The sequence below is a fragment of the Lycorma delicatula genome, chromosome 6 (assembly GCF_047948215.1).
Source record: "Lycorma delicatula isolate Av1 chromosome 6, ASM4794821v1, whole genome shotgun sequence".
NCBI classification, from domain to species: Eukaryota; Metazoa; Arthropoda; class Insecta; order Hemiptera; family Fulgoridae; genus Lycorma; species Lycorma delicatula.
Window position 1 is genome coordinate 89402624 of NC_134460.1, and position 22311 is coordinate 89424934.

Consider the following 22311-nt stretch of genomic DNA (forward strand, 5'->3'; position numbering starts at 1 on the left):
ATAGAATTTAAGGACATTTACTGTTTCTTAAGGCGATTTTATTATTAAATTTAAACTTATGTTGATCCCCTAACATGTTCAGGGATTAAAAAGAGGTAATCTCTTTATTTGATAGTAATGCAGATTGATACTTAGCTGTAACAGTTGATTTTTAATTGCTCTTATCAATCGGTTTTCTATCAAGCATTTTATAGTGGGTTTTAATTCAGTTCAAATCCTGGTCTGAAAGTTCACTACCTGAATGAAATTGCATGTAACTCAGAAATAAATTTATGAGGTTTTTCTCCAAAATTCCTGAAATTTATTTATTAAAAATCATTCTATAAAAAGAAAAAAAAATAACTTCATCTTCTAAGTCATCAGTTATTGCACTGATTCATTGATTATACAACAAATTGAATGTTTCAAAATTCTGCTGAAAGTCATTTCCACTTAATCTCTTTAGTTTATCCTACAATATTTTTTAATTTTCCTCTAGCACGTCAAATTTTTTTCCATTTGAGCTTTATTTTTATTTTGGAGAACAGAAAGTATTTCTATGGACTAGGTCAAATTTGAATGAGCTGTTTGGGCATATGGATACAATGTTTTTTTTTTTGATTGATCAGTAACCTAGGAGAAAAAATTTTCCATATAGTGCATTTGAAGTTCTTCAGATACATTTCACTAGGAAATCGCACATGACATACCTAAAGATTTAATGTGATTTGTGGCTTATGATTGTCATGAATATTTTAATAAACTTCAGCAGTGTTTACATTAGTGATGACAGTTGAAGAATACCCAGAATGTCTGACATCTCCAAAAGATATTCTGATATTTTTAAAGAGTTCTAATAGCTTTCAGGTACATCATCAAAAGCTTGTTTGAACATGATATGTCTTTTCTGTTTGACAAATCTGAAAAAAAAATTAGTGAGACTGCTCCTTCTGGTCTAGATTAGCCATCCCAAAATATTATAAACTCACAAAAAAAAAAAACAGTCTAAAAAAATGTGAACAGTAAGCACAAGACAGTTTCTTAGTGACATTTGAAGAGTCACCTAATGGCATATGTCTTTACTACACTCTTTTTGGGTGAACCATTTTTTTTAGGATTTACTTGAAAGTGATTTCATGGAGGGTCACTTCATAAACAAAGAAAACTATATTATTTTTTTGTTCCTTATTTTTGCTACTTTTCTACATGTTTCCTGCTTATATAAATTATTACCATTCAATAAAAGATATTTAATTTTTGAACTCCTTACGTTTTATTAGTTGACAGGTATTGATTCTCTTATATAAAGTCTGGAAAAGAATGATTTATCCATGAAAATTCAGTGGAATATTTGTAATCTGAATTCTTATGAACAGTGCTGTGAACTAGTCTGGATTTGTAATAATTTGAACTGCTGAACAGAAGAAGTTTGGTAAAGTAGGATGTATTGTTTACAGTACTGAAATTCAGTATGGTAAATGCAAAAGTCTACATCACAACTGTAGAGATATGCAAAGCTGAGTTTCACTAAGGGAACTAGGACTAAATTTTGTTGTTGCGATCAATAAGTTTGGTGGTATGTTGTGTTGTTTTTCCTCGAATTACGAGACATTCATGAAATTGGCTCATAACAAGTAGAACTAGGCACGGGTTTTGCACTTCCGCAAGCTCGGTTAGCTAGTTCAGAGGGAGATGATGTAGGACATTCTAGATGTCCGTATGAGGCCTACAGTGAAGGCAATAAGCTGAGTTATTAAATCATCAATGCAAATGTCGACTGAGGCATTTGCATCGGTAGCATCCCAACCAGGTCAGGCTTATTACTATGAGATGTAAAAGTCAGAGGGAGGATAGACGGCTGCAAGACAGTGGAGAGGATTATTAAAACTGGTGTGGGAGGATGTGTGTTCTGGCGATGTTGGATATGACGAATACATTTAATAGCATTCCTTGGAGACTCATGATGTCCTGTAATATGTGTGTAGGATAGTCCAGTCGTACCTTACAGGACGTAAGATGGTATGCCAGGTCCAGAATGAACTGGTTGAATATGGTCTTGATAGGGGAGTGCCACAGGTGTCGGTCCTTGGACCAACCCTCTGGAACCTGGCATTTTCCAGGTTGCCCTTCCCCCGGGAGTTACGCTTTTTGGATATGCTGATGACCTGGCAGTAGTGATTGATGCCCTCACATGGAATTAGGCTGTCACTGAGATACATGACTCATATTTGGCAATTAGGGGATGGATGGAGGATGCTGGGCTGGAGCTAGCACCGGAGAAAACTGAGGCGGTAGTAATCATCGCTGCTAAAAGAAGGTCTACTTTGACACTTACTGTAGAGAGTAAGAAGATTGCTATGAGATCTGCTGTTAAGTATCTTGGAGTCTGGATAGACTCCACACTCTGTTTTGAAGTTCATGCCATTGAGGTAAGTGATAAGGCTGATAGGGTGCTGTGGCTGATTGCAGGCCTTCTGCAAAATAGAGGTGGACTTCAGCAATAGAGAAGGAGGTTGCTGGTCGGAGTTGCTTATTCCTGTCTATGTATGTAGGCAAGTTGTGGTCGCGAGTAGCTAGATACTGTAAATACAGAAAGAAACTGAAGTCCTTCCACATGAGGTGCTGTTTGCGGGCTATATCAGTGTACAGAATGATATCATTAGCGGTGGTGGAAGTACTGGCTGGATGTATGACGATAGACTTGGTATTGTTGCAACGGAAGAGAATAGCGAATTGGGGGATTTGCAGCCTGTAGACAGGAAATTGGCAATTAAGATAATAACAGATGAGCTCATGGAATTGTGGCAAGAGAGATGGGACCAAAGCGTAAGGGGTCGGTGGACACATCACTTCATTGGCGATTTGAAGGGGTGGTGTGAGAGGGTGCATGGTTCACTCTGGGATACAGTCTTAAGCAGTTCCTGGCAAGCCATGGCAGCTATAGATCATATCTCTATAGGTTTTAACTTGGACATTTGCTCAGAGTGCGAGAAAGAAGAGACCCCAGAGCACGTATATTTCTGGTGCCTGCATTTCATGCAGGATCACTTGGATGTGTTGACACGCTGGGTCGTGACCATATGTTCACCCCGAATGAAACACAAGGAATCTTGTTGGAAGATGAGGAGAGCTGTAGAAGATTTCAATTGGAAGGTGATGGTGAAACCATATGCTACAGAGGAGTCTCGTAAGGGAAGGAGACATTGGAGGGTGCCAGGTTGGACAGGCTCACGGTTGAGTGCCTTGGGGGTCTCCTGAGCATCTGGAGGTTGCCTTGGTGTGACGAAGCCGTGGGCCACTTCGTTTATTTTTATTTAACAACAGAATCATACCAGTAACATAGAAATTCAAGTCCAATTACAATGACTAAATTCTCAACTGGGTTGACTCTTTATGTTGAATTATAAAAGTGAAGGCCCAGGTTTACCTGCTAGTTGGCTTTTTGAAACTTCTCTCGGCAGGAAATTCCTGGATAAACTCACTAGCAGAGTCATCACCCTAGCAAGAAAGCATCTTTTTTACTAACTGCTAGGTATTATTGATTTGATATTTCAGGTGGAGCCAGAAAGTTGGATAATGCACTAGTTTATTAGTTGTTAATGGTTTGTATTATGATGTAAAGCATTAATTCATTTAATAGGTTAATGAATGTTCAATCAACTAATAATTTTAAATTAATGGTTGAGTACTGGTTTCTCCATATTTGAAACCAGTTTTTGTTATAATTGTGTATTATGAGTTTAGATTAAAATGTATAGAATGCTAATTATGGCAGTAAAGGTTAATTTTATTTAAAATTTTAGTCAAATATTTTAAAATTTAATTTCTCACCTAGCCATAAATCTGTGCCATTCTTTATGACTTTTAACTCATTTTTTGTTATTCAAAAAAAAATATATTATCAGCAAATCTTAAAATCGTTATTCTCTTTTCCTCTGATGGCTATTCTACTGTCAGATTTTTCCTTCAATTCCTTTGTTTTTCTTCGAAACAAGTTTAAGAGTAATAAGACTAATTCCTTGTCTATACATTTTTTTCTTAATTAAAGTTTGCATTTCTTTGCATTAAAAAGAAATGCATTTTTAATCTTATAACTCCTTCCTGATTCTTGTACAGATTATGAATAGCTTTGTTTTAATTATATTTAAGTTTTCTTAAAATTTTAAACAGTTTATTCTATTTTTTAGTATTATATCCTTTCACCTCATCTGCAAATACCTTGCTTTAATCCTTCAAAAGTCTGTCTTCTAAATGAATTAAAGACCCCAAATGATCTTGCTTTTATCCATACTCTTTGAATAAATCTAATCTACTAATGTATAAGTATACGAATAATCTCTGTAAGTGTAATGTTTGATTATGTTCAACATTTTCATTTCAGCTTAAAATATGTTTTACGATGATGGTATAATTTCAAGCAAATTTGAAAGCGGAAAATTTTTTTGATAAAAGCTTATATTCAGTGAGGTTGGGATTTAATTGGTGTTGAATCAAAATGAACCTCACATTAACATTTAAAATAATATATGTACTCGTATATCTTAATTTCTTATAAATATTTTTAATCTAATCTCGTTACAAAAGTTTTTTTTACTCTTGATTTTTTAAATAGTAATTACTTATTTCTATTAAAATAGAATTTATTTTAATATTTGTAAAACAGTTTTGTTGTTTTATCATTTTTAATGAAATCAGGGATTGGGAAACCCATCCTCCATTTGGATGCATTGATACGATCAGTAATACTGTTATTGTTAACTGATGCAAATTAAAATCTGTAATTTATATATGTATATAATTAAAAAAAGCTTTTATTGCTTCTCTATTAATGGAACTGGAATGGCCTGTCTACAACAGGAGGTGTCTTTGATTAATTCAAGAGAGTATTTATTTATTATTTTTTCTTGCTGTATGACCTAGAAATAACTAATAAAAATTGCTTTGTTTAATAGCATTTCAACACCTGATTATATTTTTTATATTATTAAAATGAAATGTCTTGCTCTGTAATTATTATAATTTGTTTTCTGAAAGGCTTTTCAGAGTTAATTATTGCCTCCTTAGTTATTTCCATTGAATTTATGAACACAATTTCTGTCTAGGGGTGTGCAAAATTTTATTTCTATCTAGAAATAAATTTACTTCAGGGAATACATATCTCATTTACCATCTAAAGTTCAGTTCATATTTTACTCAGCTCTCAGCACAAATTTAAAAATAAATTGTTTCGTTTGTCTCTTAATGTTAACATTCCATGTTAAAGAATGTAACCTTCGAATTAGTGACTGTCCTTGATTTGCTCTTCATCTAATGTCTGTATTGTCTTGACCATGAAGAATCAAAGTAGTCCCTAGATGTTTAGTATATTCCAGCAAAAGAAGTTTCCTTCACACGTTTAACTTTTGCCTACAAATCTCTACTAAGGCTGACTATTGAAAAGACACGGCTACAGTGATATAGTCATTTAATGAGAACAGGCGGTTGGTTGACAAAGCAGCCATTTGACTGGTACTGTCAGAATCCAGAAAAAGAAGCAGTCCCAGATTTTATTGGAAACAAAAATTTGAGAATGAAATGGAAAAGAGACATTATTCATGGCAAAATAGAAAGAAATTGTGCATGGAATACAAGAAAAATTCTGTATGTTGTTGCTATTTGATAAAGGATGAAGAAGAATTCAAAAAATTTTTTAAGAAATAAAACTCTTAGATCCTTCCACCACAGGCAACAGACTTAACAAACCTGATTTTCATTTTTAAAAATGCAAGTCCCTATAAATTCTTAATTATAACCCATCGAGCTGGTCTAGTGGTAAACTCATCATTGTAAATAAGCTGATTTCAAAGTTGAAGTTCTCAGGTTCAAATCCTAATAAAGGTAGAGTTACTTTTATTCTGATTTGAATACTAGATCGTGGGCACCGGTTGTTCTTTGGTGGTTAGGTTTCAATTAACCACATGTCTCAGGAGTAGTCAACCTGAGCTTGTTCAAGACTAAAAATTTACTGGTACAATTACATTACACTAATAAGTCACTAATGACTTTAATTGTTGATGGGATTATAAATAAAAGTATTAAATGAAAAAAAGTTCTTTATTATAAATAAATAAAAATTACAGAATGGTCAACATTTGATTATTATAAAAATTTTTTAGTGGTGTATACTTTGCAATCCTAAGTAGGTAATCTTAACAATGAAGTGGTTTCATAACTGGATAGTATAACTTTCAGTTGACACTGAAAGAGAAACAAATAGGTAGATAAAATTAACATATTCTTCATTAATGAATTTTTAGGTTAGAGATTCTATTAACTGCTTAGCATGGTTAATTAATTTTTGCATTCTCTCTTGATACCTTTAGAAATAACTGTTATATTTCACTCTTTTAACCATTCAGGAAATGCAAGTTATTAATAATAAGTTTGTGGATAAAAATATATCTACTGATTTTCCCTTATCTATATTCGTAAATATAGCAATATATCATTACCAAGCTAAATATCTACAGATTTTAAAAATACAAATTGAAAATTTAAAATCCTTTTATCAATTTTTAATCTTTTAAGGATAGTTTAAAGGGAAACAGAGCAAAATGTTTTCATATAATTTTATAATTCGTACCATTGCTGAGTATAATTCTGTTTAATGGGGTAGACTTATACATGGTAGTTAGGAATTCATTTTTTTCACACTTTTAGGCGTGGTTAAAATGGAAGTCCAAATTTTTAAAGTTCAGTTCTAGTTTCTATGACGGTAACAAAAAATATTTTTGAAATCCTTTAATTTTGCTTTGCTATTTTAGGGATGATTTAAAGGGAAAACAACTTATCTTTATAAAATAGTGGAAATACTATCTGTATTTCAGTTTTAAGAAGATACACTGAGATTTTACATTTTTAAAGATTATGTGTTAAATATTGTTTGAAATCTTGTAAGTGGTTTAAAGGAACATTTATAATTTGGAATAAATATTACTTTGGTTATTTTGAATGAAATATTCTTGATGAATTTCATTCTTTCACCTCAATTTAAGCAAGATACATCAGTCTTGAAAAAATTGAACATTGTTCTTCATCCCCTTGAAGAAAATCCGGTCAGTTTAAATTTTGGAGTATCTCCATTTTTAATGTAATCTTTTATGGGTTTTTTTATACTTTTCCTAATGAACTACTGAGGAATTATTACACCAGATTTTTTCTGTCACAGAATTTAGAAATTAGTCTTAGGTGTAAATGTGTACACCTAAATAGTGTGCACCTAAACAGTTAACTCCTCTATGTTTTGTTTTATCTAACAGCTGCCAATGAATGACAATAAAATTAATTTTTTTTATAGCATATGAAAAATGTCATTCTGATTGGGAATCGCACCCAGAGCTTCCAACTGAAAGGCAGAGATTACCTTTATTATTTTATATATAAATTTATAAAATGTTATAATTATGATGCTGGTAAAGAATGTCACCTGCACCATTTTCCAGTGGCTGTCCAGTTGTAAATTAGTAATGAATTATAATAAGAATTTTTTTTTTGTAATAATAGTAATTATTATAATTAAGTCTGACAAATTAAAAAAAAAAAATCAATGTTGGACAGAAAGGGAAGTGAATTAATTATGTACCAGTAGTGAATGATAAAACAAATCTAGAGAATTATTTTTTATGGCTATTAGACTAATCAGCTATTAAATAATTTTGTGTTCATTTAATTAATCTACTGAACATTAACTATACCTTGAAGTATGTATTTGCTTTCTTACCTCGGTAGTTTTAGTTGGCTGATAATTAAGAAAATGTATAATTTCTTTTGTTTAATATTGCTTGAATAATATGTCAGTTTTGTCAAGTTACAGATCAATCTTCTTTCTAAAAGTAGTATTTAAATGTTTCTACAAATAAAATTAATTTAATTTTTTTTTGTGCGGAAGAATTATTTAAAAAAATTTTCTCTTTCTCATTTAATGATAACTTATACTGAATAGTTCATAGCACTGTAATTTATTATTATTATTATTCTTATTTTAATAGATGTTTTTCTTCGTAATTCAGTATAAATAGAATATCAGTTTGTTTACGTAGTCATCAATCAATTAATGGTCTTAGACATCAAATGACGTGTTAATGACTTATTTCAAGTTTTTCTCTTTCACAAAAGTCGACGAAATTTAGTAACAGACTTGAAAATACACAATTCTGTTGTAGTTGACGCTGATATTGCAATCCATAATTTAATAGAACAGTGAATGGTTGTATCTACGATCGGATAATGACCCCTTGTGACCTCTTGCATTAAAAAAATAACCCCAGACGGAGATTGGCTCGCGTGTCGGACGTGTGCCACCACAAACTTATATTCTGACCAGTCGGCTGACCACTAACCGCGCCACCGTATACTGCTTTCAGTCACACGCTAACTCCCTCCCATATTTTAAATTACTGTCTTCGATTTGAATAGAAATTACTCTAAACCACCGCAATGAGACCATAAAAAATATGTTGAAAGGTTTGTGCATAACATGCAATTGTAATTAGTTGAAAAATTGCTAAAATCGAAATACAATCAATATTTTATTTTTTTAATTAAACTGTTGCGAAAAAGTAAGGATTTTTCTTAAATAGCTTAAACAACTCTTGAGTTTTTTCTCAATATATTTTAATTGACGGTTTATAACAATTAAAAAAAAAATATTTCGATATAACTTCTCTTTTACAAATTAAAAAACTTAAAATAGTGTTTTTTATTTTTTTAAAAGTAAATCGTCTTAGAAAATATTCTATAGAAAAGGTTTTGTAATTAAGTAATTATTAACTTTCAGAGTTATCATTTTTAATAATTAAAAATTTATTGATCGAATTTTATGTATTAAAATTCTGATTAATTATTGAATTTTATAAATTATTTAATGTTATTTTGCTTTCCCTCTCTCATTCTCTGTCATAAATCGTCGCGGAAAACGATCCTATCCCCATTATTTACATTACATTTGTGACGCCCACTGTTAAAATTGAAATCGCATCCATTAAACGAAGAGTAATTAAAGTATTTTTTCACTTATGTGATATATTATTTAGAAATACTTTTCTAATCAATGCGAAATATTTTGTACATGATATGAAGTATAATCATAATAAATAAGTATTAAAAATTATAAATTTTCTAAAGTAAATGATTTATAAATTGTAATTTCTTACATTTTTTATTGTATTTTTTAAAAATAATTTAATAATCCCAGTAAGTTTAACTGATCGATTCATTGAAAAATATCCATAAAACTTTTTTTAATAGATGCTAAATCGTAATTTAAAAATTTGAAATTTACTTTTGATACGGACTGTACTAGTTTAAAAACAGACTATATCTTATTACAAATAATTTTAGTGAATACATAATAAAACATTTATATATTTAAAAAACCCCTTTTGACTGTAAACCATTAAAAAGTTTCTACAAATTCTTTGCATTTCTGTGTTTAATAATTTTAACAAATCTTTCTCTAGACTACAGGGTTTGTCACTATTGATTTTTATCAAATATTTTTGATTTCGTTTTCAATAAATAGCAAACATTTTCAATCTTTGAAACAAATGAAATTAATATTGAAACCCGTTACTTTGTCTTTATGTATTCTTATAGCCGGCCTCCGTGGCGCGAATGGTAGAGTCTCAGCCTTTTATTCGGAAGTCCCGGGTTCGAATCCCGGTCAGGCATGGCATTTTCACACACGCTACAAATCATTCATCTCATCCTCTGAAGCAATACTTAACGGTGGACCCGGATATTAAAAAAAAAATGTATTCTCATCGTCTGTATCGATCAGCTGATTAGGTTTATTTTTTATTTATACTCCAAAAAGTAAGTTTCTGAACTTTTTCATTAAGTCTAATTGAAATTATTAATGAAAAAGGGATCTTAAATCTACTTTCATTTTTGAATTTTACGAAATATGTTTTTTATAACCATCATTCAATTAGAAATCCTGAAAATTTAACATAATCCTTTAAGATAGCATATTGTTTATGACAAAAATGAGTGTGATATGGAATCATAATATCCATTACATCACTAATCATATTTTCCTCCTTTCTCTTCCCCTCTAGCAATTTTTGAAGGGCCTCTGTGACAATTCATTCATCTGAGATAACTGAATTAAAAATTCTGTATTTATTGTTAAGAGCTGTACTTGTTAGATAATATAATTTTAAGCTCTATTTGTATTTTTACGATGAAATAATTCCATTACGATTGAAATAAAACACATTGATCAAAATTATAAATTTTTTTCAGATTTTTATGTAAAAATATTTATTCCTGATTTAATGAATGACAGTGAACTTATACTTTATTAATTTATTTATTCTTCATGACGGTGAAGAGCTTTATGACACTTAAAAGGTGGGATTATTGTTTTGTGTTCTTGTGCTTTTCAAAACATAAAATAACTAAAAGTACAGCAAGTGAATACAGAATGACTTTTGTTGATATTTCATTCAGTTGTGCCCTATGCTTGACACCTACTTGTATCAACTTTTGTTGTAATTAGATCTTCATTTTTCCTTTTTTATAAAAATTAGGGAGCTTTACCATCAGGGGAGAGGTATTAAGCTATTTTAGTGACTTTATTGTTTAACAAAATATCTGTTGAGCATTAAAAATTTGAAATTGCAAAAAAAAGATTAATTTTGGCAGCTCCCATACTCTAAGGGAAGCATTCCAGTAAAATTAACTTTTAAGAAAATAATCCCTTAAGTGGTGAAAATAAATTAAAAAAAAAAGAACTGTATAATTTTTTAAAAGTACAAAGATATATCCATAATTCTATAAAAACAAAGTTGTAATTTTCTAGGAAGGGGGAACATTTTTGGATAAAATTTTTTCAAGAAATACTAGAGTAAGGGTATCAAAAAATTAAGATTTAAAAATTTTTAAATATAATAGGTAACTTGCAAGATGGATTTACATTTAAAATAAATAAAAAATATATATATTTACGAGAAATAATTATAATAATAATTACGAGAAATGAAAATTATTTACGTAAAAAATAATTATTAAATAATTAAAAAATAGCTTAAAAAAGAAAAAATATACAGTAATTTATTGAAGAGAGGGTGAATATTAAATAAAACCTTTTGGTAAATTGTGATATTGATAAAAAAAAAATTCAACTTTTCTAAGAAAGTTGTTTGCTAAAGTGCCCCAGTAAAGATTTGAAATTTTATTTCTGCCAAAACACCCTCATCCCTTTTTTCAATTTTTAAAAAAAATTAATACATTCCTTCCTCTCGAAGGTAGTACCGATGTACCAAGTCTGAAGAAAACCGATTTACGGGTTCAGAATTATAAAACCAAGTACAAGCGTACATACAAATGTGTACGAAAAGTTGTGATTCTTAAATAATTAAAATCATAAGTTGATGTTATTATCAATTCTTTATTACATTTGAATATACTCTTGCCTGTTTAAATTTTGAATGTTTTAATATACTTGAAATATTAATGAATTATTTATATATTATTAAATGTTTATTGTAATTGAATTATGAACTGGAATTTTTACTGAATGCGATTGTATAAGAATAATTCGATTGCCATTTGTAGGCGACTGGCTGGAACTGAACAATAGTGACGACTGAAGAATGAATTCCGAATGCCCACAAGAATGATGATGGACTTGCTTAAATAATGTTGCTGGAACCGCTGCTTCGTCAGGAGCCGAGTACATCCGAAAGGAGCTGAGTGACGTGAAAGGAACTGCTGAACCGTCAGCAGTCGAATGCGTACGAAAGGAGCCGAGTGTACCGTAAATATTCGAATGAATTCGACTGAAGCCGAAGATATTTAAATTTAAAAATCCTATTAAATACATTAATGCTCAAACATTTAAATGATAATAAAAACAAATGAATATGTAAAGAATATTTAAAAATTAAAGAAATCTAAGTCCGAAAAATGTGCACAAACATCCATCTTACAAAAATAAATGTTTTGGTCTTGGGAGGTGCACTGGAATAATTTTTTTTCAGGTGGTTTAGAATTTATATATATATATATATAATTTTTTTTTTACTAATTCCTTTACATATAAATCAAGTGTTCTTCATTTACAAATTACATTCGTTGATTATTCTCTGTCTATTGACTCTATATTTTTATTTTTTAACAAATTATAATTTTTATTGTCAGTAACTTATTTGTGCTTAATCTTAACTAATTACTTTTTTTTACGATCGTAATGTTGATCTTAAATCTTTATTTTGTTGCAGATTTACAACTTCATTGTATTATAGGTATATTAATTGGTATATAAAAAAAAGAACATTTGTAGTAAAACAAATTACCTGATAGATGAACGCCTTCCGTCAAGGTAAGATTTTTGCGATGCTATTTGTCCCCAAAGACCATAAAGTCCTATCATTTCCTCTGCAACATAATAAATATTAATTAATATTATATAGGTTTTTTTTTCAGATAAAAGAAACAAAACAATTTAAGTTATATTTATATAAATATAACTAAAATAATTTATTAATATAATATAACTAAAATAATTTATTTATAATATAACTAAATTTATATTATATTATATATTATCTAAATAATTTGACATAAACTATTAAAGAAATCTCAACAATATGTACGTACAATATATACGTAGAGTATAACTGCTTCATTTAAACAAGTTCACCGAAGATAAATCATAATGAATTACTCTATTAAAAATCTTTTCATTACAGTTTGCAGAAGCTGCAGTAGGTTTAACCTCTCTCTATACGGACAAACATAAATAAAAAAGCAAACATTGGGTTTGAATAAGATTTCCCTTTTTATTTCATAATTATACAAATTTATTACGTTGATTCTGTTAATTACTTCAGAGTTGCATACTTTTAACGAGGAAGACAAGATAAATGAAACAGAATATCAGATCTTTTCCGAAAATTGAACCCAAATCAAATTGAATTAGATACCATATTTTAGTATGTTATAGTTTATGTTTAAATATTTTCTTAAATAATATCTAGAATTAAGATAATAAATACAATCAATTTAATTTATTATACATTTAATTAATTAGTAGTTATTATTTCTAGTATTATTTTACTACTACATTTTCGTTGTTTCATATTGTTCGTCTTTTTATCAAATTAACATTGGATTTTTTGCAGATAATATTAATTTTAACTTCGACATGTTTTGTAATATACCGTGTTTATACGTTATAAATAATTATTTTAATGCTTGATTTATTATGGCATCGATTGTATACGGGCTCGTTCTGAACGCTTTGTGTGTTTTTTTTAATACTACCGGTTATTATTCAATGGTTTTTACTGCGTAATTAAATATTCTGTCATTAATTTCAGTTACAATCGTTTATTTATGTATTCGATTATAATAGAACGTTTCTATTGATTTTTCAGTTGTGGTTTTCGGGTGAAAACCACAACTGAAATATAATATACTACTGAAATATACTACCAAAAATCTGGGCTCTAAAATATACGCAGTTACACGTAAAATAGAATATATGGAGCTTAAAAATTATTTTCGTTTTAATTTAAAATAAATAATACAAATATTTTCGTATAATACATATTTGTAAAAAAAAAGGTATATAGATTATTTCATAATTCTCTGAAAAGTTACTCCTAATTTATTAGAAATAAAGTCAATAATGTGTTGGCGTGATACTCTTTTTAATATTTTAATTTGCACATCATTCTATTAGTTTCCAAAAAAGGCGATGAATTTAAACATCTAGGGAGGATTCTAACGAGCCGTAATAAAATTGGTCAGAAAATTCAGAAAAAATTACTTCGGGAAGCGTGTGTTTTGATTCCATGATTAAGCTACTGAGGTCTCGATTATCATCAAAATGGGATAAAATTAGAGAATATATAAAACAATAATTTCACTGACAGTTTTATAATTTTGATCTAGGATGGTTGTGAGACGTGGTCGTTGCGGTTGATAATTGAAAGGAAGTTAGTTTTTGAGAGTAAAATTTTGAGTGAAGTATTTGATTCTGCAGTCACCTAACATACTGAGCAAGGAAGGAAGCACCACAAGTTTAAGCTGCGTAAATTATATTCAAGTTTGAATTTAATTAGAATGATTATAAGTAGTATGCTCTGGGTGGAACACTTCGCACGAATAGGAAATGAAACAGCAGCTGCTAGGGTTTCGTTGGGAGATCCAATGGAACTATATCTTTAAGTAGACTCAAACGTCGTTGTGAAGATAATATTACGAGAGGTTATCTCTATAGTAAAGACCGTTTCATTGTAAAAAACTTTATAAATATTTTTTATTTCTCTTAAACCGCATACCTTATACTACTTGTCTGTATAATCGCCTCACGAATTGAGATATTTATCGTAGCGATACACCAGCATCAATATACCCTCGTCGTATTCTTCTGCCGCCAGTCCATTTAGCCACTGATTAACTGTATTTTTAAGTTAATCGTCGCTCGCGAATTGCTTATCACTCAAAAATTCTTTCAATTTCGCAAACAAATTGTAATCAGAAGGAGCTATGTTCGGACTATACGGTGGATGATCGTAAAATTTGCCATCCAAATGTTCTCAGTAAATCACGTGTCGGACCTATCTTGCAGTCGCCCACGTTGCCGATTTTGAATGGCGCGCCGTAACTTAGAGTTTTTCAGTAGGCTTATGCATTTATAGTCGTTCACGTGGCATGAAATCAATCTGCAGTATGCCAAACCGATCCCAAAAGACTGTTGCCATCAGTTTGCGTCCAAATGGCTGTGGTTTGACCTTTGTTGGTCTGGTTGGTGATTGAGGATGACGCCATTCACTTGACTGCCGTTTTCTCTCTGGCGTGTAATACGAAATCCAACTTATCACCTTTTTTCTGTGTAGCGCATTAAAAATTCAAAAGCAGATGCCATTCGGATTTTTTTGTGAAGTTCCGTTAAGACGTGCGGAACCCAACGTGCACAAATCTTTCTGAAGCCTAAATGGTCATGAACAATGCGACCGATCAATAGCTCTTGAAACATCAGGAAAAAAAGGGCAGGTCGGAAATCGTAGAGCGACAGTCTTTTCAAATTTCATCATCGACGCGTTTCAACAAATCCTTGGTCATTATTGAGGGTTATTGAGGGCCTCCCTGAACGTTCATCATGCACATTAATTCTGTTATTTTTAAATCTTTCACAAAATTTTCGGATGTTTCTTTCATTCAATACATTGTCACCGTACGCAGCAACCAACTGCCTATGAATTTCAGCCGGCTTAACGTTTCGATGTTTTAAAAAACATATGACCACGTATTTCACAGTCGGCGGCAACATCGATTTTCCTATTCATTTTATGACGTAATAACTCACATGTAATCAAAAATACTACAAGGCCACAACTTACAGACAACAATGCAATGTGTACATTACTAGCGTGGCCATGAACGACACAGGTTCGCCAACCTTAAGGAGAGAAATTTTCCAGCGGTCTTTACTTTAGAGATATCCCTCGTAGATTTGATCTAGGAAAGTCGGGTGAAGGGGCTGCGATTGGTTAAATTAAGGGAGAATTGGCGGACCTTCGTTAATCTGCGGTTTGAATTTTCGAATTCCTGAAGCCACGATAAGTAAGTAAGTTTGTATACAAGTTTCGATTCCATTTTTTCGATCCAAATACGAAGTTTCCATTCTTTATCGGCAGACATTCTGAACCCGTAGGAGAAGACACCCAGCTTGTGACAATCTCAGTCGCCATTCCTAACCCTGGTGGGTCTGGAAGGTGATCTCATCTTCCAGACCCACCAATACTTGATCACATATTTCAGTCATTACTACGGCAACTACCAGGATGGCATCGATGCAGATGCCACGAAAGACATTTCCGTCGGTCGTAAAATCCATCAACTAACAAAAAATGTTTTTCAAATTCATATAAACCGAATCAAAAACTGATAACCAGTTGAAATTTACAAATTAAGCTATAACAAAACTTTAATCTCATACCCTCAAAAATTGTTCGCAACATCGAAATTTTGACCTACCATCCATCCTAAAGTAACTAAAATTACCAATCCAACCACGTACATATCAAACAACAACCGGCACAATTGCCGAATGCGCCTACTCTGGCAGGAAAGCATCCAAAGTCTGGTGGAAAGCATCCACCACCCAGACTACTATTCTACACTTAACATCCTGTGCAGTCTTTTCGAGCGCCGAAAACCTTCAAAATCTTTCAACAATGGGGCACTCATCTCTAACTTTCCAGTTAGCTCGCAGATCCAGATTGGAATTAATATCCTCAAGCTTCCATACCTAAACTCATATTTTGAGCAGACGTACAGCACATGATATGCGTCATCAGATACTAAGCTTTGAGTGCATTGACCCGATTCAGTCAAGCCAGGAACTGAGTCACAATCGGTGACACAGTTTATTAGTAAACAGTGAGTATCTACACGTTTATACTTTTAAGGTGATTCTGATCAAATTATTTCAATCAGTATCCTTATTGGGACCATTAGAATATTGAGTCTTACAAAAATGTAGTTCGTGAATTTTACCCATAATCGGAAGCCACCGGAAATAATTTATTTTCTTTTTTAATTACTGATGTCTTCAAACTGTAATATCCCATCCCTAATGTCAGAACTTTCTTTGCCTTGAAGCTCATCGTTGTACTAATGTTCTTAAAGTTTAAAATATTATAAAAATGTTGCTTAAAATCTAAAATACATTTAGTCATTTCAATAATTAAATATTATCAATAGACAATGAGTAAGAATTATATATAAGAAAATAAGTAAAAAAAAGAGAACTAATAATAATAATTGACTATAAATAATACTTAGACATTATAAAATGAGTATTTCTATAGTAACTGTTCTCGTTTTAGGCAATCCCTAAAATTTCCAAAGGATCTTTCAAACCTAATTGTACATATTTCTTTTCATTAAAGAATTTGCAGTCGTAGTGAAGAAGCAGTAATTAATCTTGCAAAAGGCCCTTTAAAACAATTTCCATAATTTGAAAGCATTATTTATAATTTTAAACAGTATTTCAGTGTATTTTGTAGCTGAAAAAGCTTCGTTTTAAATATCCGAAAAATCATCACATTTGGTTCTTTGGTAATTTTTCTTTATTACATGGTTGCAAGAAGTTGATTATGTTTTTTTTTTGTATAAAAATGTAGATAATAAAATATATATATTTATATATATTCAGAAAATAAATATTGTGGTACTGAGTTTCTCTTTGGTGTTTAGTAGGGCAGACATCAAAATATTATTTTGTTTTAACCGTACCGATTAGATTATTTACTACGTGATCTTAACAATTATCATTTCACATAATTGGTAGATCACGAAATTTCATGACAGCAGAAAAAAAATCCACTTTTGAAATCTGGCTTTCTTAGTGGCATGGAATAGGTCCGTCCTTCTTATCGGTTTATCGTTTATATTTTATTGAGCACATTTCTAATCTCCAAGCTAACGTGTTGGTGTTAACATCGTAACTTGTCCGTATTCTTCATTAATTTACGGGAAATCAAACTCTTGAAGCATTCTTCACGTGTGATGATTGTTTTGTGCAATTAAAAACGGTTCTATAACGTTTCTGTAATTATCCACTTGAACTAGCCGATTATCGTGGCGGAGTGATAGCGCTTCGTTGTTTTATCCGGAGTTCCCAGGTTCAAATCCCTGCCAGGGATGGCTTTTTTTATACGTAACAAAATTTCAATTTCATATTCCCACGCATAAGCTTCAAGGTTTGTGACAAAATAATCAAGCAGAAAAAAATTGCATTTTCGGAGAACTTTGGAGAAATTCAGCTACCTCATTTTGTTATTCAGATTCCCCAAATCCGGCAGTTATCTCATGCACGCAACAAAATTTATTTCATTTGTGAAAATAACATATTAGAAATTTTCATGATCGTCTACCTTGCCTAATACTATTTAAACCCGGCATATCTGGGACTATAATTCGGTGATTCCACGTCTTAGTTGAAGTTAGTATCTGTGAAATTGTTATCTCTCCCGTATAAAATCATGTTAAATGTAGGAATTATATGTAGAGCTATGCTATTATATAAAGAGGAAGAGGGTTTTTGTTTTTTCGGGATAAACAAAAAAAAACTACTAGGTCAATCGTAACGAAATGTTTACCCATGTTTCTTGATATAACTGATAATATTTTTAGATATATTTCATCTCGAAAAATCTGTAAAAAAATATATATGTAGTAGTGGAGATTTGTCGGTTGAAGCACACAAATTTTAATGAATTGAATTGATGAACTGTGAGTCTCTATTACTGTTTAAGCTGGGTTTGAACTGAATGATTCGAATCAATCGAATAAATAATATTACATTTACGTTAAATAAAATAATATTTAAATTAATTTAAAAAAATTCTATTTAACAATAATGGGCTTCCCGTGGTGACTGCGCGTGTGAGGCTACAGTGGTGAGGTATGCGAGCACCACGTGGGAGGCTAGACCAATCATCATCAAATGATAAAAAACGGGTTGCCCCTGCAGCTCTGTTTTGGGAGGTGCAACGGGGTACTCTTATAATATCTCTGCAAACAATCGTCAGCTTTTCAAATTCAAGGGTATTTGTTAGTAGGTTGAAGGCTAACGTTTGCATGCATTAGATACATTTTTAATCTAACAGATCACAGTTGTTCAGAAATGTATATATATATATATATATATATATATATATATATATATATATATATATATATATATATATATATATTTATAAAGTTTGCCTGTTTGTTTGTTTGTTATCGCATCACGCGAGAACCAATCACCTGGATTACTTTGAAATTTGCAGGATACATCGTGTTATCCCAGGGAAGGTTTTAAGCCATCGACCGAGTGTCTTTAAACAAACTCTGCGGGTGTCCAGGGTGCCGGTCCCACTGGCAAATAGGGAATACCGGGCTCTGCGACCACAAGGTAAACCCCGGGAGGCCCTGAGTTGGCTCCGGGATTCGCCTGGGCTGACCTGAGCCCCGAGGGTCCAGCTTCTGGCTTGTATACCTATAAATGAATAAATCGAACATTAGTATAATGTAGGAATACTAAGCTTAATACTATGATGAGTGATTAATGTTCCAAGGCTGCTAAAACGCTTTTGAAACTTTTGAGTACGCTTTGTATCTTCTCTGTTGCTTTGCCTTACAGGAGACTTACCCTTTTCTACGTCACCGATTTCTTTAAATTTATAAAAACCATGGAGTTATTTGATATGTTGGTGCTATACTCCCGGACATTTTTGTAACTGAACAGTAAAAATTGTTTGGAAGTATAAGTAATACTGCGCTCCTTTTAGTCACATTATATGCAAGTTAGCAAAATGCTAGCTGAAATGCTATATGATAATTTCCAGTATTTAGAATAAAAACTTCATAATTTTCCTGTATTATAACCAAAAAATTATCTTCCTAGCTCCCTCAGAGTTGAGAATATAAATTCTCTTACGAAAACTTAAATCGTAAATAAAAAGTTTTTGCTGATTCCAAAACATATTATAGGTATTAATGCATATATGGGAAGAAACTATTACATTATAGTTTTTATGTTACCAGAGTGCAGTAAATATTTACACAGTACGTCTGTTTAGTAAGTACGTATTATAAGAATTTAATAATATTGTATTAATAAAAAAATATTATGTAGAATGAAATAATACAGTTTTCGACGTATTATTTTACTTCATGATTCGAACTTTATCCAATAATTTTGGCATTAATGGCTGATTATATAGATAATTTCTTTTTAAATTTAACAAGTACAAACTATGGAATAACACCCAATATTATTAAATAGACCGTGTTGAACAGAATCAATATAATAAGCTCGTTTGCGAGTTACCTTGGCGTGGTGACACGCACACTCAAACGATTATTCAACTTAGCGGAATTAAAATCTCCTCTATTCCTAGTTATTTTATCTCTGATTACCATTTTCAATCCTTTTTTTTAATATAAAAATTATAAAAGTAATTAAATACAAGTAAAGAGAGTTATTTTAGATCAAAATGATAATAAATTTTTATCAATTTTTAAATCATAAGTGATGATGTTTAATTACCCGACTGCTGAAGTAAAGTTGTTTGTGAAACTCAAGATTGTGCTAGTGTTTGTCTACTTTGAACGTTAGAAAAAAAAAAATAGAAAAATCTTTTTAGTAACTTAAAAAGCTCACTACAGTTAAAACTGCTATTAAACGTTACACTAAACCAGATTTAAAAAATAAATATGACAAAATTAAATCAAATAATAAACAAGCAGATAAAACTACCAACTACTTAAAAATTTCAGAATTATAAAACTTAAACTACCGTTTAATAACCCTACTACTTTCAATATCCTATTTCCGAAACCAGTGTCGCGTTTCCGTAGCTTGACAAAGCTATTGAGGGATAGCACACGTAAACATTTCTTTACTCTTTAAACTGTTTATAACTCTTAAATAGTTTATAAGGTACAAAAATAGCAGCATTTCAAATTAAATACAAAATTAATGACATTTATAAATTCCAAAATACAATTCTGTTTTACAAAAAATCTATAACAGAAACTAATATTGAATTAATAGTAAGATAAAAATCGAAAGATTGATAATTCACTTATATTTTATATTTTATTACGTTACATAAAAAAATTTACATGACGAAGAAATTTTAGTTCTATAACATATAAGGTTATGTTGGTAAATTAGGTTGGTAATTCTTTTATAACAAAAGAATTGTTGCTAAGTGGTATTTTTAATTATTAATTATATAATCATACCAACCATGTTTGATAAAATAACATGGGCCATGTTTGATAAAATCGTAAAAACGTTGCTGAAGTTATTCATAAATTACATCACTCCTTTGACAAGAATCAAGATCTGTAGAGATACAGCGATTTCTGATGCTGTGGAAAATAAATGAATATAGTTTGTACCTGACGCTTTTTATTAATTTAGGATTTGGGTAAATTTCATATTTGTTTGCAATCGTGTAAATTATTGTACATTTTTGTTTTGTCGTTACTGCTGTACTGTATGTGACAAGCTTGGAAAAAAGTTAACATATTCGAATAAGGTAGAGACGGCATGATAAGAAATTTTTTATTGCTAACAGAAGAAATAGTTGTCTTTAAAGTCGAGTTTATGCCTGAATATGTCGTAAACGCTTCGATAGATTTTTAAGGACTACTTATTGAAATATCTGTTCGGCAATTCAACGTTGTGGTGCGATGATAAAAATGTTTAAAACGGTTATAAAATAACTTTTTATTGTTGTGAACTAAATTGAGCTTATTTTTACTGCTGTGATAAGGGAATACATATCACTTAGATCTATAACTTGAAGAATTGGCTTGAAATTTAGTTAAATTCTTAATAGACATTAACTGTGTTTTTTTTTTAAATTAGTTTATAAATAGAAAATTGGGGTAAGGATAAATAAGTTTTTTATAGGGTATAAGGATAAATAAGTTTTTTTATTTTTATTATTATTTATTTTATAGAAGACCTTCACACACGGAAACGTCATCAGACATACTACCTAATAGTATTATGAATTAATAAATTTTACATGATCTATTTTTATTTAATCTGTTGGATGTCTAATAAATCATTCCTATTGTTTTGATATTCTTTAATAAATGATATAAATAGTGTTCCATAAGTTTCCATGTGTAGGAAAAATAAACATTTTTATACGAAGACCATGGTGAATTAGGAAATCATAGAAAGCATAAATCATCTCAAGGACGTATCACCAACGCCATTACAGGCATAACTCCAGCTCTGCTTAGAAAAATTGTTTATTTTTCCTATGCATGGAAACTTATGAGGTTACGTGTTCTTTTATTCAGTGTATTCAGTGAGGACACGCATCGAAATCATTAGCACGATTGATTTTTGAATAACGATGAAAAGATGAAAATATGGAAGAATATTATTTCTTAGAGTACTATAGGTATTATGAAAATTGTAGAATATTTTATCCTGCAAGAATAGTTTTCAAACATAAAGAAGAAGAAGGAATGTTTTGAATAAATAAATGTATTGTCATTTAGGGGGAAATTATTGTATTACTATAATATTAATAATGAAAAAAATATGAATTTATCGATACTTAAACCAAGAAGATAATTATTTTTACAAGAAAAATCTAAATAAATATAAAAATTATCCATTATCTATAATCTTAAAAGTATTTCTGTGAATCTACGGTTACTTCATCATAAGACTTGGCAAAGAGTGTCAGAAGAATTAATAAACAAATTGCCTGAAAAAAAAAATGTGCAAGCTTGTCCAAAAATTACTTTTAA

At 30.6% G+C, this 22311-nt stretch overlaps 1 protein-coding gene and 1 long non-coding RNA gene across 4 annotated transcripts in view; one reads left to right on the plus strand and one right to left on the minus strand.

Moving 5' to 3' along the window:
* LOC142326722 (uncharacterized) overlaps nt 1-22311 on the minus strand; it is a 146645-nt gene that overhangs the window by 68730 nt on the left and 55604 nt on the right. For all 3 annotated transcript variants that reach the window (XM_075369369.1, XM_075369370.1, XM_075369367.1), the window contains exon 2: nt 12318-12399. In XM_075369369.1, the coding sequence (XP_075225484.1) occupies nt 12318-12399 (82 nt within the window). The remainder of the gene's footprint in view (nt 1-12317; nt 12400-22311) is intronic.
* The window catches only part of LOC142326723 (uncharacterized), a 100688-nt gene that overhangs the window by 55511 nt on the left and 22866 nt on the right, over nt 1-22311 (plus strand). The window contains exon 2 of the long non-coding RNA XR_012756846.1: nt 12243-12343. This is a non-coding gene — a long non-coding RNA (uncharacterized LOC142326723). The remainder of the gene's footprint in view (nt 1-12242; nt 12344-22311) is intronic.